This window comes from Myripristis murdjan, chromosome 4, assembly GCF_902150065.1.
Source record: "Myripristis murdjan chromosome 4, fMyrMur1.1, whole genome shotgun sequence".
Lineage (NCBI taxonomy): Eukaryota > Metazoa > Chordata > Actinopteri > Holocentriformes > Holocentridae > Myripristis > Myripristis murdjan.
The window spans coordinates 26,792,424-26,807,907 of NC_043983.1; the positions used below are offsets into that span (position 1 = coordinate 26,792,424).

General features: G+C 43.0%; 1 protein-coding gene across 4 annotated transcripts in view; it reads left to right on the forward strand.

Annotated features, from left to right (window-relative positions):
* Nucleotides 1–15,484, forward strand: part of LOC115357821 (discs large homolog 1-like protein) — a 127,179-nt gene that overhangs the window by 61,472 nt on the left and 50,223 nt on the right. For 3 of the 4 annotated variants that reach the window (XM_030049533.1, XM_030049535.1, XM_030049536.1), the window contains one exon: nt 12,474–12,527. In XM_030049533.1, coding sequence (XP_029905393.1) covers nt 12,474–12,527 — 54 coding nt within the window. Of the gene's footprint in view, nt 1–11,737; nt 12,167–12,473; nt 12,528–15,484 lie in introns of those variants that run through there. The other variant, XM_030049537.1, reaches the window with a different exon arrangement.

The window sequence follows — 15,484 nt, forward strand, 5'->3', positions numbered from 1 at the left end:
TATTTACACATTGCAGTTTTTGAATTTGCAAATGATATGATGCTCGAGTAAACATGCATTGGCAAAATAGTAACCAGAGATTAGTCATTTGTGGGCTTCGGTGTAGTTTAACTGTGGACATTTTCTACATGCTGCCTGCTGCAGAGCACAGTGTGGTTAGCAGAGCATATTGTTGGATGCAATTAACAGAGTTTGGACATTCAATCTTTTTCCCTCTCTGTTTCCACACACATTCTTATCTGCTGCAAGCGTCTTCTTGACATTTGCTGTCAAAGACACGCGGCATTAGCCTGGCATATTAACATACCTGCCGTCATTCAGGTCTGGTAAAATCAACATGGAACATGGTGCTGGCATGACCATGTGTAACAGCTTACATGCTGTCAGACAATATTTGAAAAAGCAGTCTCCATGCATCTTTTTTTTGTGTGTTTGTGTTTGTGTTTCACTCTGCCGTTGCTGCTCCAGCTCTCTGTGGTGTCTGATCCCCCCCTGCTGGTACCAATCAGTATTACACTCATTATTGGCAATCAAGCTGGACTGAGACATGATTATTAACTCTTGTCAATTCTTCCTGTCGTGACTTCATCTAACAATCAATAACTTTCCCCAAGCCTCTCCAGCAAATCACAGAGGCTTGAACACAGATTCTTGAATGGCTGTCTTCCTTCTCAACACACCAGCCTGCCACTTAAGTAGCTTTTGTCAATAATTTAGACTGGCAGAGCTTGTCCAGAAATTGAACTCAGGACTGCTTACACTCAAAGCAAGTATCATACACCTAGACCAATGAGCCAGAGTGGTAATATCAGCCTTATCATAGCTCTATGTTGGGCCGCTTCCTCCAGGCTTAGTCTGACCCAAATCTCACTTTTTAACTGGCTAAAACATGCCAGTGTGTATATGCGACGGATCCCACCCTTATTTCTTGGTTAACCCTCACGTCGTCTCCAAAGCCAGTTTGTCATGTTGAGGCCCAAAGCATCAGTGTCCTCGTGTGACTGTCTGTCCCCGGTGAAAATGTTTGTGCTAAGCCTTCGGCCCTCTTTTCTTTTTCCAAGGAATGTACACACACTCATTAGGTCTGTTTAAGCACTGAACCTGAACAGTTCTTTAAAGAAAGTGGACACTGACTTGGTATTGTCTTTACAGAGTGTATAATGTAGATCTCTGTGGATTTCACGCCTGTTATCCAAGTAAGTAAGTAAGTAAATGAATACATAAATAAATAAATAAAACATTCAGTAGGTGGATATGAACATATACATAACCTTCATTTTATTGTAGGTGTCTTTAGCCTTAGGGCTTCATCTTCCTCATGCGAACTCAGAGACACCATATTGAGTCTCTCCTCATAAGCACAGGGTGTGTTTCCAGTATGTTCTTTTAATATTAATGTCTGTATCACCAGTCCTTGGCAATGCTGGCACCGTCTGACTGCTGGCTGTTTGATTTTCCCGTATACTGCCAATATTTGTATGTGCTTTTATCATCCTAACTCTAAAATCATTAAATTCTCATTTCCCATGGTTTCAAGTTTGTGAAATAGAGCAACAACAAAGAAAACAGCATTTCGGTTTTTGAGATCATACTGCAGAGTAAATTAATGACTTTTTTTTTTTTTTTTTTTGCACAAATAGAGATTGCAGTCGTGGTAATGTCACAACAATGATGTTGCTTGCTGGAATAAGGGCCTATAATTTGGTTTTGATTTTCAAAGTGACACATGCATTTTTACACGCATCTGTTTTACATTTTAGGCATTTGGCTGACATTCGGGTTCAGAGCAAGTCAAAATGAGGGCCATGGCAGAAAAGCTTGAATGTCTGGAGCACAAATATTACAAAACAAAAATTTTAAAATTAAAAAAAAAAAAAAAAGGACTGCGAAGGTCAAAGCATTAGTGGTCTAATAATATTCCTGTGAGCATACAAGGATCAGGTAAAAACCAAGTGCCTGGAATAAAATTGAAGCCAAGGAGAGATATAAGGGATTATTTGGAGTGCAGTTAGACTGAGAGGAGGAATCATTCAGTGGAGACAGGGGACAGGGTCATGTGAGGTGCTTAAGGCTGCACCACGCAGTTTGCACGTTGGCGGCCCCAAATGGTAGCAAGAGGTAGCTTCAATTGTGAGAGCTTTGAATATGGATACATGGTGTCAGTGAACTACATTTTTGAGCCCAGCTTTCTCTGGAAGTGAGCACTTGCTGTTGTTTAAAAGATAGGGGGAAAAAATTCGCTCAGCTATTTGAAACAGCAAATTTTTCATTGAAGACAAAGGACTTTTCGCTAGACTCTCTTTTGTCCTGACTTCCTGCCATGAACCATACTGGACACCTGGAATAAATTAATGATGTGGTGATGCAGGCTGATAAGACGGGCGTATTTTTTTTTACCTCAGTGTGTTGCCTGGTGCACCCCTAATGTGTTTATGTGTGTGTGTTCAGCTCAAAGAGACAGTCTTTCTCTGTCCACATTCCTCTACGTCTCTGGTTTCTTTTTTCTTTCTTTCTTTTTTGCTCTCCTTTCCCACCTTTCTCCCTCTGTCTTCAAATCCCCTTCCTTCCCATCCTCTTCTTTTTCATTTCATACCACCCCTCCTCCACACACACACACACACACACACACACACACATACACACACATATATATATAAACATCCCACCCCTCTATCTCTATATTCGGCTTCATTTAATGTTGTGATGCTAACAGCCTATTCTCCCTGCTCATCCTCTCCTGGCTGAATAGTTAGCCTGCAGCACTAGCAGCACTTTACATAGGGAACACACACACAGACACACACACACACACTCAGGGCAGATATAGCAACCTTTCTCTCAACCACCTCCCCCCCTTTCTTTATCTTTCTTCTGCTCTCCACATGGGTGCCGGTGCCCTGGGAAGATTTTTTTTTTTCATGTGCCTGGTCTGTCTATCCGTCAGCCTCTCTCTCCCTCACTCTCTCTCCCTCTCTCTCTCTCCCTCTCTCTCTGTCCCTCTCTATCTCCCTCCCTCTCCCTCTCATCAGGTTGGTTTGGGGCGACTCATGGCATATATTAGCTGACATTATAGAGGCTGAAACTACAGGACATAACCATAACCAGATAGTTTCATGTGCACGCATGTATGTGTGTGTGTGTGTGTGTGTGTGTGTGTGTGTGTGTGTGTGTGTGTGTGTGTGTGTGTGTGTGTGTGTGCCCTGTGTAGTGCAAACCAATGTCTGTTCTTTTTTAAATACCAGCTGTAGCCTGCTAGAAGCTTAAACAGAGAGGCTGACATGGGCCTTTCGATGGACACTGGTTATTCTGTACATGAGTGCAAAACTGATACTGCAGGTTTCAGCATTTTTCGACATAAATGTGCAAAACTAGCTTAGGCTGTTGTGGAAGTAATGTCACTGGCTATTCCAAAAGCTCAACCACTAGAGCACACACCATAAAGGTCAATTTATACCTCTGTGTCAAAATACTGCCGTAGCTATGCCATAGATTTCCATAGCTCACAGAAGGGCTGTTATTTGTCCACTAGGCTGCTTTGTGCTGCCTCTGTGTTTTGCAAGTCGATTTACACTGAGAGTGAAGACAACATGATGCTGGTTGTTGTCTCTTTTCAAATGGAGGAGGTTTTTAAATAAGTACTAATGTTGCCAAATTATTCAGACAGAGAATGTAGGCAACATAGCTTCCATTTTTATCTGTGCTTGGTTAGCACAGTCGGCTCCTTGTATACAGACTCTCCAACACAGAACCATCAGTGTTCACACTGGCACCGGCCACTGCTGCATAGCTACAGCGACACTGTAACACAGACTCCTTCCTGCAGCAGCCCAGGTTTGAGTCTATCCTGATATCATTTTTCCTCCCTTTTCTGCTCTGTCTTTCCTGTCTCCACTGTAAATATCCTATAAAGCAGAAAATTAAACAAAACACTTTATTTATGGAATACTAAGAAGGTCACTATAAAACTAGGTTGGTCTAGGTTGGATGCTTAGATAGTGTTCGACAGAACTGACAAGGCAGGTTAAGTTACCTACATTTGCAAAAGCCAAATTAATTTGTAATTGTTGGTTGACATATTTGCATATTCGCATCAAACATGAGACAGAATCTGGATCCAGGCCGCTGGTCACTGTGGTCGAGCTGTGGATCAACTGCTTCTGAATGAGGTTAAACTGAACTTTTGCTTTCTCTGGTTACAGTGGCATACACACAGCACTCAGCACGGACCCCTAGACTGTGTGTGTGTGTGTGTGTGTGTGTGTGTGTGTGTAATAGACTGACCGGCTTACAGCTGCCTGTTCCCCTCAACAATGATTAAACTTGGAGGCATTTAATGGATGCATACAGTATTCACATCAGGACACATACACTCACACACAAACACACACACACTCATGAGGGAAAAATAGGCCAACACACACACACACACACACACACACACACACACACACACACACACACACAGCAACAGCAGCAGCAGCAGTGCTTCATAGAATCTATTCCAGCTGACCTGGCCTGCCTTGTGATGTTTTAAAAGAACAAGACAAAGGTTGATGGAAGGGACTGCCCTCAACCAATCACAGCTCTGGGCACACTGCACACAAATGCACACACACGCACATCTACACACTCACACACACTCACACACACACTGACAGGCCGGGTGGCCGAGCCCTGAGCGCAATATCACTGTCCCTGCTCGCCTATCGATTAGTCATGCCTGGCTGCTGTCATGTGCAGGAGTCCAGGGAAGCCCCTAATTGGCCAGTCAGAGAGAGATAGAGAGGTGGTGGGGCAGAGAGGATAGAGAGAGAGAGAGAGAGAGAGAAAGAGAGAGAGAGAGAGACAGGATAGAGAAACAGAAAGGGAGGCAGCAAAGAGGGGCGAGAGAGGCTGAGACAGAGCACTGTGCATAGAGATGTGGCCTAATATCGAGTCGTGGGAACAGAGATGAACAGAAAAAGTTAACAAGGAAAGAAAGCAGCAAAGAAGACAGAGAAAGAAGAATGAAAATGAGAAGCAAATGTAACTCTCGACACTTAGTTTTCTTGTCTGTGGATTAACATAAAGCCTCAACACTGAAAGAAATCAACAAAGAGGAATATGGCCTCATACGTGAATCCAGGTCCCGTGCTGCTTTTACTGCTCCTCTTTTTACAAGATGTGAATTGACCTGCCTTCTCCACAGAGATAGAGGGACTGCACAGAGAAAGCTGGACTGTGCCATCGCATAGGTGCATAACATGAGTTACTGTAAGTGACTGACTGCTGGAGTGGAGAGAGAGGGGAGAATGAGAGAGAGAAATCTTCCACTGGAGCGCATGGACTGACCTGCATCCTCTACAGGAACAGAGAACGCCTGAGAGGAAGAAGAAACGAGAGGAGGAAATAACTTTTCCAGGTGGTCCGCACTCTCAGCTCCTCCCCCTCACCTCCTCTTACCTTCTCCTCCGAAGGGCTTCCCCACTGAGATACCAGGACTAGCGCATCCTTTTCTTCAACTCCCATCCCACCGCCAACACCCAACCTCAGCTGAGAGAGTGACAGTGCAAAGGGTTCGTCTGCTGCTAAGGGGACAAAATCATGAAAAGGAGCATTAACCACAGCATTGAAGGGAAATGCTTTACTTTTTATAGATGTAGTTGATGCTCATACCCACAGTGACCTGATACAAAGGAGAAGAAACAGTGGATAGGGAGAGTTACGCTTTTACTTTTGGATTTTCTTCAGATTGCCATCGTTCAGACATATTGGTATACAATAAACAGAAGAAAGCAAGGAATATCAACTTTGCGTTGCAGAAAGAGGATTGGTTGCCTGGGGAAGTTTCGACCTGCATCATTTGGACACAAGAGACAGACAGAGAGAGAGAGAGAGATTTTGCGTGGTGATTCCCTTTCTTCATCTCTGCAAGGGAGAGGAGGTGGTGAGAAGGAGATAAAAGGCAAAAGACAAGAGGAGAACAAAGGCACAGAGAGAGAGAGAAAGACAGAGAGAGAGAGAGGAAAGGATCTCTGTGTCTTTTGCTTTCTTTGTATTTGTATATCTCTCTAGCCATGACCACTTATTTCCACAGCCACGAGTTCTGCTGCAGCCCAAAGAAGCCCAGCGGTGGCTCCACTAAAGGCAAAACTGGAAAGGGGAAGGCGAAGACAGGGAAGAGCCATCATTCTCACTCCAAACACAACCAGAACTTTCTGCAAGTCCAGTCGCCAAATCACCAGCAGCAACCTTCGCCGCTGCACTCACCAAAACACCAAGCCCATTCGCCGAAACACCCTCTCCCCTCCCCTTCGCCTAGCTATTACCACATAGCACCGCCGCCACCAAACCACCAAGTATGCCCATCCTCGTCGAATTACCAGCTGGCGCCACAATCACCAAACCACCTGCTACACTCGCAGAGCCACCACCAGATGCAGCTGTCTCCAAGTCACCATCAGCTGCAGCTTCATTCACAAAGTCAGCACCAGCCTCTGCCCTCGCCCAATCACCTGCTCACCTCACCGACACATCAGATCTGTCAACAGCAACAAGTCCTGCTCCACTCTCCCAGTCACCAAGCGGCTTTCCTCCAGTACCAGCATCACCACCACTGCACCCCTCCTCTTCCTCACGCCTCCCAGTCGCTGTCCATCCATCCGTTTCTCTCACCACAGCTCCCCCTTTCTGCTGCTCCAGGAAACTACAGCTGGAGCACATTGCCTGCCACCCTGTCCAACAGGGGCTCCAGGGGGAAGTTCCCCAACCTGAGGGACAGTGTGAGGAAGAGTCCCACCAAGAGTAAAGCCAAGGGCAAGGCCGGGAGCAGGCCATGGCCCAATGACACATATATCTGGACCACACACTCGCTGGAAACACCCGCACATGCACCGCTTATACATCACATGCCGCAAATACAGGCCCATGTACAGGTAGGTAGAGAATGAATGGGTGGGTAGTAGATGGATAGAGAAAGAATGAAAGAAAGGATGTAAGGAGGCAGAAAAAAGCAAGTAAAAGAGAGTCAGGAGTCCAGGTGTCCACCAACTTTGTGCTTTATTACATAGTGTACAGAAATTGGGGTTGTTGTGCAACAAAGTTTGTCATTCTCATTTGCACCAGCAGCACTGTGAATACAAGGATGACGTGTTCATTGGAGGAGCAATTGTTATTTCTGGAAGCTTGTGTACACCACTAATACTGGAGCAGCTTTGCTCCGCAACAGAAAACACAGGCTGCTGCAGTGAATCATGCAGTCAGGAGCAGAAATGGAAATCTGGACATTTTCACACCAGGTTGAAGCAATTACATACATGCCGTTTTTATTTCTTCTTCTTCTTCTTCTTCTTCTTCTTCTTCTTCTGCAACTGCATGGGTCTAAGTGTGAAGATATTCAACACCATCATAGTGTAGTCAGGTGAGCAGCAATGTTCACCTGAGAGTTCAGATTTGAGGAAAATGATCTTTCTGGAGCTGGCGTTTGGATGGAGTGGAATGGAAATGAGACTGAGATGGCAACCAGCATGATCGGTTGCCTTAGTGGCCAAAGTACTTTAATAGTTGTACTTAAGTACCCCATTAGTATTCAAAACACCACGCAGTCGATGCAGAGATGAAATTTAACTCACTGCCTACTAAATGCCCTCCTTTAGTGGTACAGTATGAATATTAATGGCCACGGTTGCATCAACATCTTGCACGTCAAAGGTCACAAGTTCAGTTCACCTCTGTACAAAGTGAATGCTGTTATACCTACTAAATTGTGGCTGTCATTGTTAAAGGCACCAGTGTCCCTAGATGCTCGGTAGGTGCTGTTGTTCTACAGGCAGAACAAGGTGATGTCACATTGTGAAATAGCATTTAGTCACAGAAAAATTTTCAACTCTCTAAAACTTCGATAAACATCAGGGTTTGATATCAGCCCTTCAGAGTCAAAGAGCAAGAACTTCTTTTTCTAGACTCACCTCTCACCATTTCATATCAGTATTCAGCATTTCCATACATTTTGGGCAAGAGGCAGAGACACCGACAGGTGCTTAAAAAATAGATTAGGAAGACTGAGTGAAAACGGGCATACCAAAAAGTAAATTACAGCACTTAATCACAGAATAATTCCTGGAGTGTAATTAACATTGATGATGGGTGATATGAAACAATATGTATCCTAAGATACAGTTTTCTGTCAATGCCATGATGAAGACCACATGGTCTTTCTATATTAGCTTCCAATGTTGTGTATGTCCTCGACTATTAAACTCGAGTGAGAGCTGGGTAGAACAGAGTAGAATATATAGCATGCTAGTTGCCTGTTAGCTGTTGAATGGCTGTAGACATTGTGCTGTGTCCACTGTGGTTACAATGATATGAGGAAGCAGGTAGTGACAGCAGGGTCTGATTAGCGTGATTAGCATGGCCATTCTGATTTCGTCAGAATCACGCTACACTGATTAGCTCATTAGCCAACTGGAGTCCCACTGTACATGGCACAAAGGAGAGAGGATAGAGATATTAGTAGTGTTGTGTTTGTGCTTACGTCTCGGTGTGGGGATCAATATTGTGTAAATTGTGTCCAGGCTTCTGCTCTGCCTTACTGTAAATTAAATTTAGTAGAGTTTTGACCAAATTAGATCAGCTGTAGGAGAAACACAGCACTGACTTATGCTTTTACATGGTGCCACTGCTGTCATTGTGAAACAAACCAATCGGGCACCAGCTTCCTCACACGTACAGTTTCTGCTCTGTTTATGTGTGTGTGTGTGTGTGTGTGTGTGTGGCACAATGCATGTTTAACTAATTGCTAATTGAAGTAGTTTTGGCTGTGCATTAAGATATTTTTGGTTCCCCATTCATCTGGTAAGTGATAATTCAGTTATACATTGATTGTCTGGTAGATGAACCAGCACCTGCCACCCCACCACTAACCCTAACACACACACACACACACACACACAACTTTAGCACTTCTGAACACTCACCGTACACAGTGAGAGACTTTTTGAAGAACTGGTCTGTCCCGTGGTAGTCTGGATTTGTTTCTAATCTGTGTCGTGCCAGACTATTGGCTGTAATGCCACGATAATGCAACACAGCTAAAATAACAGCATTATGTAACAGCTAAGAATCACTGGCATACACTACATATGATATGTGTGCATGGTGTGTATTTGTGTGTACACACTTGTTTATTTATATTTGTACATTTGTTCTTTTGGCTTTTTCACATCTCTCTCACACACACACATACACACACACAGACACACACACACACACACACACACACGCATCAATGTTATATAAGCGTGCAGTCAGACATGGCGTGTCAATGGAGCCACCAGCTGACTGACCAGCTGGATTTATCTGCCTGTCAATGACACACACACACACACACAGATAGAGAGAGAGAGAGAGAGAGAGAGAGAGAGAGAGAGAGAGAGAGAGAGAACAGTCACATAGCCATTAGGGGTGGAGCAATAAATCAATAGTAAAATATACTGTGATACTTCTTGTGATACATTATCGATACACTTGCACCAGGTATTGGTATTTGAGTTTTCACCTTAATATTCAACTTAATATTATTATTTTAACTGGAGCTGTTTTGTCATGTGCACATCACATTTGCTGTGCATGTTAAAACATTGGAAAACATGATTGTTTCCTGGTTACTGAACAATTATTTTGCCTTTTCCAGGATATTTTTCTTCTTCAGCTACAGATATTGTGATGTATCATAGCTGATTATCTTAAAATATAATGCTTATCGCAAAATTGCCTGGATCGTGATACCATCGTTATCGTGGGTGAAATATCGTGATAGTATCCTATTCTTAGTTACCCGGTAATTCCAACCCCTAATAACACACACACAAGTTGAACTACAAAAGGTCAGCTTGAGGTCATGCCATGAGACAAAATAGTGAAGCATGATGTCATGGTTCACTTGTTTACTTGAGGCAAGAGCAGTGACTTAGGTAAAGTGTAAGGGCTGGGGCTAGCAAGTTCATTTTTTGAGAGCTACAGCTTATCCATATCGAATTGACTCCCATGCATAAATGTCCAAAGGGTAGTTTAGAGTGCCAGTGCCTATAGCTGGACCTAATCTGCAGCCGCATACTGTATCTCTGCACATTTACATCTCTTACTTATCTCTTACTGCACTGAAAATGTAACATTTTAAAATAGTATGTGCCTTAGAATGACTGTGATAATGACGTGCTGCATCAGTTTTGTACTTTTTTAGAGACTGATCACCTTCTCCCTCTATCTAATTCTCTCATGTTCACGTTGACAATACACACACACACACACACAAAGCTGCTAACAGCTGCAACTGTCAGCAAGTCCTCACTGTCTCCTCTACATCCATTCATTACACAGCATAATTTGCTTTCCCTCTTTTTATCCTCAGTCCTGCCCCCTGTTGACGACCTCTCTCTCTCTCTCTCTCTCTCTCTCTCTCTCTCTCTCTCACCCCTGTGCTGTCACACCATTAATTTAGTTCTTGTTTGTGTCTGTTTACGTGTGTTTGTAGGTGTGTGTGTGTGTGTGTGTGTGTGTGTGTGTGTGTGTTGGCATGTGTGTGTCTGCACCCTCTGCTCCTCATTACTGTTGTTCAGCGGGCAAATTTGACTCCTCCCACAACACCCATAATCCCTCTGATCCCCCTCTCCCCTGTGCTGCCTCTCTACCATTTTCTGCATCCCCTCTCTCTCTCTCTCTCTCTCTCTCCCTCTCTCTCTCTCTCTCTCTCTCTCTCTCTCTCTCTCTCTCTCTCTCTCTCTCTCTGTTCCCATGTGGGATCAGGCATCCAGTCAGCTTGACTGACAGAGTGACAGACAGTTGGTGATGTGTGTGTGTGTGTGTGTGTGTGTGTGTGTGTGTGTGTGTGTGTGTGTGTGTGTGTGTGTGTGTGCATGTGTGTGTGTGTGTGTGTGTGTGTGGTGGGGGGTCAGATAAAGGGATGGAGAGAGAGAGGGGATGGGGAGAGGTAGAGATTAGTGTGGAGGGATAGTGCTGCTGGTGCTGCTGTTCTGCTTTTTGATGCAGTGAAGTCTGGGTGGACTGTTCATTTGGCTGGCTTGTTTATTAGTTTGTTTGTTTGTTTGCTTGTTTGGTTGGTTGGTCAGTTTTTTTTAGCTGCTGAGCAGGACTGGAGCGTTGGACCTAAAACCGTCAAGCTGTTAGCTCACGGATGGCTCATGGGAGAGGACTGGAGCTGCAGACGGTGGAGTGACGAGCACTAAATCCAAGTCTGGGCAGAGAGTTAGAGGAGATAGGGAAAAGAGGAGTGGAGGGGAGGAGGCATGACAGGAGAGGTATAGCAGGGATGGGTTCTGGGGCTCCCCTTGTGGTTGGCTCGCTTGATATGAAGAGAACGTGTTTCCTTGGGGCTGTGGGCGGGCTAGCTTGAGACATCCTGGCTAACTAGCGACAGATTTGACCTTTGCTGTGCTTTCGGGCCTGGGTAGGAAACGAGCATTTAGCTGGAAGAAGAGGAAAAGGAAAAGAAATACTGCAGATCAGCTCTCGCTGCACTAGCTCTAGCTCCTTTAGTGGTGATCTGGCCCAGCGGAGGTGAGGTGGAGGGCTCCAGAAGGAGGCCAGGGAGATAGAGGAGCTTGGGCACACAGGAGAACAGCTGGGGAAAGGACGGGAAGGAGGTGGAGGGAGGAGACACTTGTGGTAGACAGAGGAGAGGAGGAGAGGTGATTTTGTTTATTCCTGAATTGTCTGTTGATGTGATGACTTCAGAATGAGGCAGTTTGGATGTTGACGTCCACTGACAGGGAATCCAGTGGACATACAGTAGTGTATTACAGGACAGTATAGTACAATATCATGGTACTGAACAGCACAGGAAAGACTTTGGTTCAATGTAGAGTAGTGGAGTACAATATACTTCAATACAGCAGTGCAATGCTATCCTGAATATTACAATATAGTCGATGGGCATTGCAATGTAGTATGTCATATTGAAGTAACAAATAGTTCAATATAGTCTGATATGTTACAGTATTAGTTTATTAGAACACAATTTACTACATTACAGACAGTTGCAGTGCAACACAGTATTAGTACCGTCCATTATCAGGGCAGTGCAGTATGTCATGTTGTGTATGTAGTCGCTCCATGGTGGTAATCTGTAGCAGATGTAGTCAACATGCTGTATCAAAACATGAGACGAGTAAGTCATTATCACAGCTGGGTGTGTGTGTGTGTGTGTATGTGCATGTTATAATGAGTCTGTTTGTTAATGACACAACAAATTGTCAGATATATGTATAAATCCAAAATGGTGTGATGTACAATCAATGGGAGTTGCGTTATATTTGGTTTATTGGTTTATCTTTCCCACGCTGCATTTTGACATTATTTAGGGAATTTGTGTGTGTGTGCATAATGTTTTACAGCATCCATCGACAGTAACAGTTGTTGAAATGGGTTTGTTTTCATCATGACTTTTATTAACTGTCTGCTCTTCTTTCCTGCAGGCCAACCCCCCTCCAGTGGTCGTCAATACCGACAGCATCGACACCCCCCCATATGTGAGTACAGCTTCACATTTACACTCAGTGCCACCAAATTTACACACAAACACACACACACACACACACATACTAATGCAGTTTCCAGTCTTTCAGAGGCTTTTTTTAGTACAGTTTCCTGACAAGAGGCAGTGGATGCCAAATCATACATTTACCAGAAACCATAAATTTAATTGCGTATCAAAGTGTGTGTGCAGAAGTGCTGGCCAAGGGTGTCTGGAACTGGCCACGGCTATGTTAGATTTCCTTTGACGCATACCATAAGGGATGCAGAAATTGTTCTCAAGCAACTAGAGCAGAGAGTAAGGTAGGCTGCAGTGTCAGAGAACACAAGAGGTGCTACCTTAAGTAGATGATTAGGGCTGACACCTTCATAAAGCCTCCAGTAGAGCAGGGATAAAGGTTTAGATCCATGTGAGGAGGAATTCATGACACTGTTTATAGCGGGGATACTTCCAGACTTTTGATTTAAAGTATGGAAGTGCAGCGTGAATGTCTGCTGTCAGCCAGGTGCTGTGTCTTCTCTTTCAGTATGATGAAATGCTTAATTCCCATGATGCTTCATCAGAGACCTGGAAGTAGACCTTGTTTTATCACATCACACCATCATCTGTTGTGTCCCAAGCGGCGATGTGTTTTTCATCTTGAATATGTCTAAAATAATGACAAATGATCTATTCAGGGTTAGCATGGCAGTACAGAGAAATCCCCCAACAAAAAAGTTTATAACTGAACCGATTTTTTCCCCCATCCATAATTTATAGCCATTCTTATATTATATAATTAATAAGATGATGAAGATGTTTGCTTGGCATCTATTCCAAATATTAACAGCTATCTCTGCATCTCTGCCTGTTAATATAGAAATGTTAGTAACTAACACTCTATATGCATGCCAGCCTGTTGCCTGTAAATATCTACAACAGACAATTCTAGCATTTGTATACTGTGCATATTGTTAGCTGTACATATTCATAGCAATGCTAATAATGTCTTCTCCATGAAAAACAACAACAACAAGACTACTACTACTACTAATAATAATAATAATAACTACAATAACTATAATAATAATAATAATAATAATAATATAGTAGAAATAGTCATAGTACCTTGTAAATAATTTTAGTAAAACAGTATTTTACAAAATAGTATGTTAACAGTTGCTTCTTTCCTGTGAATAGTTGTAGCTGTGCCAGTAAGCTAGTGTTTACTTTGTAGAAACAGCTGTAGCAATGTGACTTTAAGTATCTACAATAATATTAGTAGCTGTTTTTTTGACAGAAAGCTCGGTCCAAAATTAGATGAATGCAGAGATATTTTACTGGTAGTCAGCTGCTGGAGGGAGTCAGTGTATGTAATTGTTAGATAAGTTTATTATGTAATTACTGTGGAATCCCTGGTGCACTGCCTGGAATACCACACAGGGAGAGAGAGAGAGATTTCTCCGGCAGATTTCACTGAATACTCCACCAAACAGTTTTCACCGATATGATTGGTGTTCCCTTCCAGCGAGCGATTGGTGCAAAACCCAGTGACACGCAACAAATAGAGTTGAATGCAGTACACTTTCAGTGCTGTATGAACTGTTGTGAAAACCAATAATCAATTGATGTAGGGGAGACACTGTGAAATGCTGTTCTGCTGTTTTGTACGGATTCATGTGTAATTTGAATGCAAAACCAGAAATGCACAAACCCATGTAGAAAGGACACTATATTGATTATTCTCTAACAATCATTAAATAACAGAAAGAGGAAATCCTATAGTTTAGGGGATGCTCAGTGGCATTAGTGCCTTGCACTAGCTGTTGAGCTACACAGGGAATTCAATCCCTGATTGTGGCAGTGACATTGCCCTGCACATCAGCATAATTACAGGTACCAACTGTAGATAAGCTTTGACAACATTTCTGCCCAATTTCTCCACAATAATTCAGGGTAAATTTTTACAACTGGTTCCCAATCCAGTGCTTAAAAGCCACTCTTAATGTCCAAAAAAGTGCATGGTTGTGAATAGCTGATATGCATGGTAGCTTATGGCAGATTCTATCTTCTGTTTGAAAGGGCAGAAATACAAAATCTAAACTAATCTGATTGTGTAGAGACACAGATTACAGCCAATGGGATTACATGGGCTATCGGGATGCCACTCGACTGATGTTTTTATGTGTGTATGAGTGTGTGTGTGTGTGCCTACAGTAGCTATAGCATGGGGGATGTGCACTAAGCAGAAAGAAGACACTCATCCCCCTGTGTAAGCCCAGTGGAAAACATAACAATAATGCTCTATTCAGATCAGATTTAATACCGTGTGCTGTGCATTCAGTTAGAGAATGTAGACATTGTGATCATATTTTATACTACACACCGTCCTGGCTGAGCAGTATGATTGGCTCAGAGGCATTCCAGCAGGGATCTTATTAAATGTGACATCAGAGGGACACCGTCATTAAAGCATGCATAATGCTTTTAATCTTTCTGACTAATGCGTCATTCATACATTATCACATGATTAAATTCATTATTTAAATGTTAGGTGCAATCCTGATGTCAGCTGGATATATTATTGGAGTTAGATTACTATTAGAGTTAATGTGCAGTATTGTCTGATGGGTGCATTAGCAGTCTATTCTTGTGTATTCATATTGGCAAGGAATAATAAAAATTGAGCTACTCTGGGAGGCTGATGGATGTGTGAAAAAAAGTCTTTACTGAAAAAAAAAAAATCCAGTACAATGTAATATGTAATTGTTACAGAGAAACAGTGATAAATTCATTAAATCTGTGATTCACAAAACATGGATTTGGGAAGCTGATACTACACAGAGACCAAAACACAGAATTTATACTCTCTGTTGAAAGTGTAAATGTTGTTTCACTTGAACTGGGACTTGAACGGCTCATGTGTTCCTTAACTGGCTAAAGCAAAATTAAAACATAAAAAGACAGTTAATA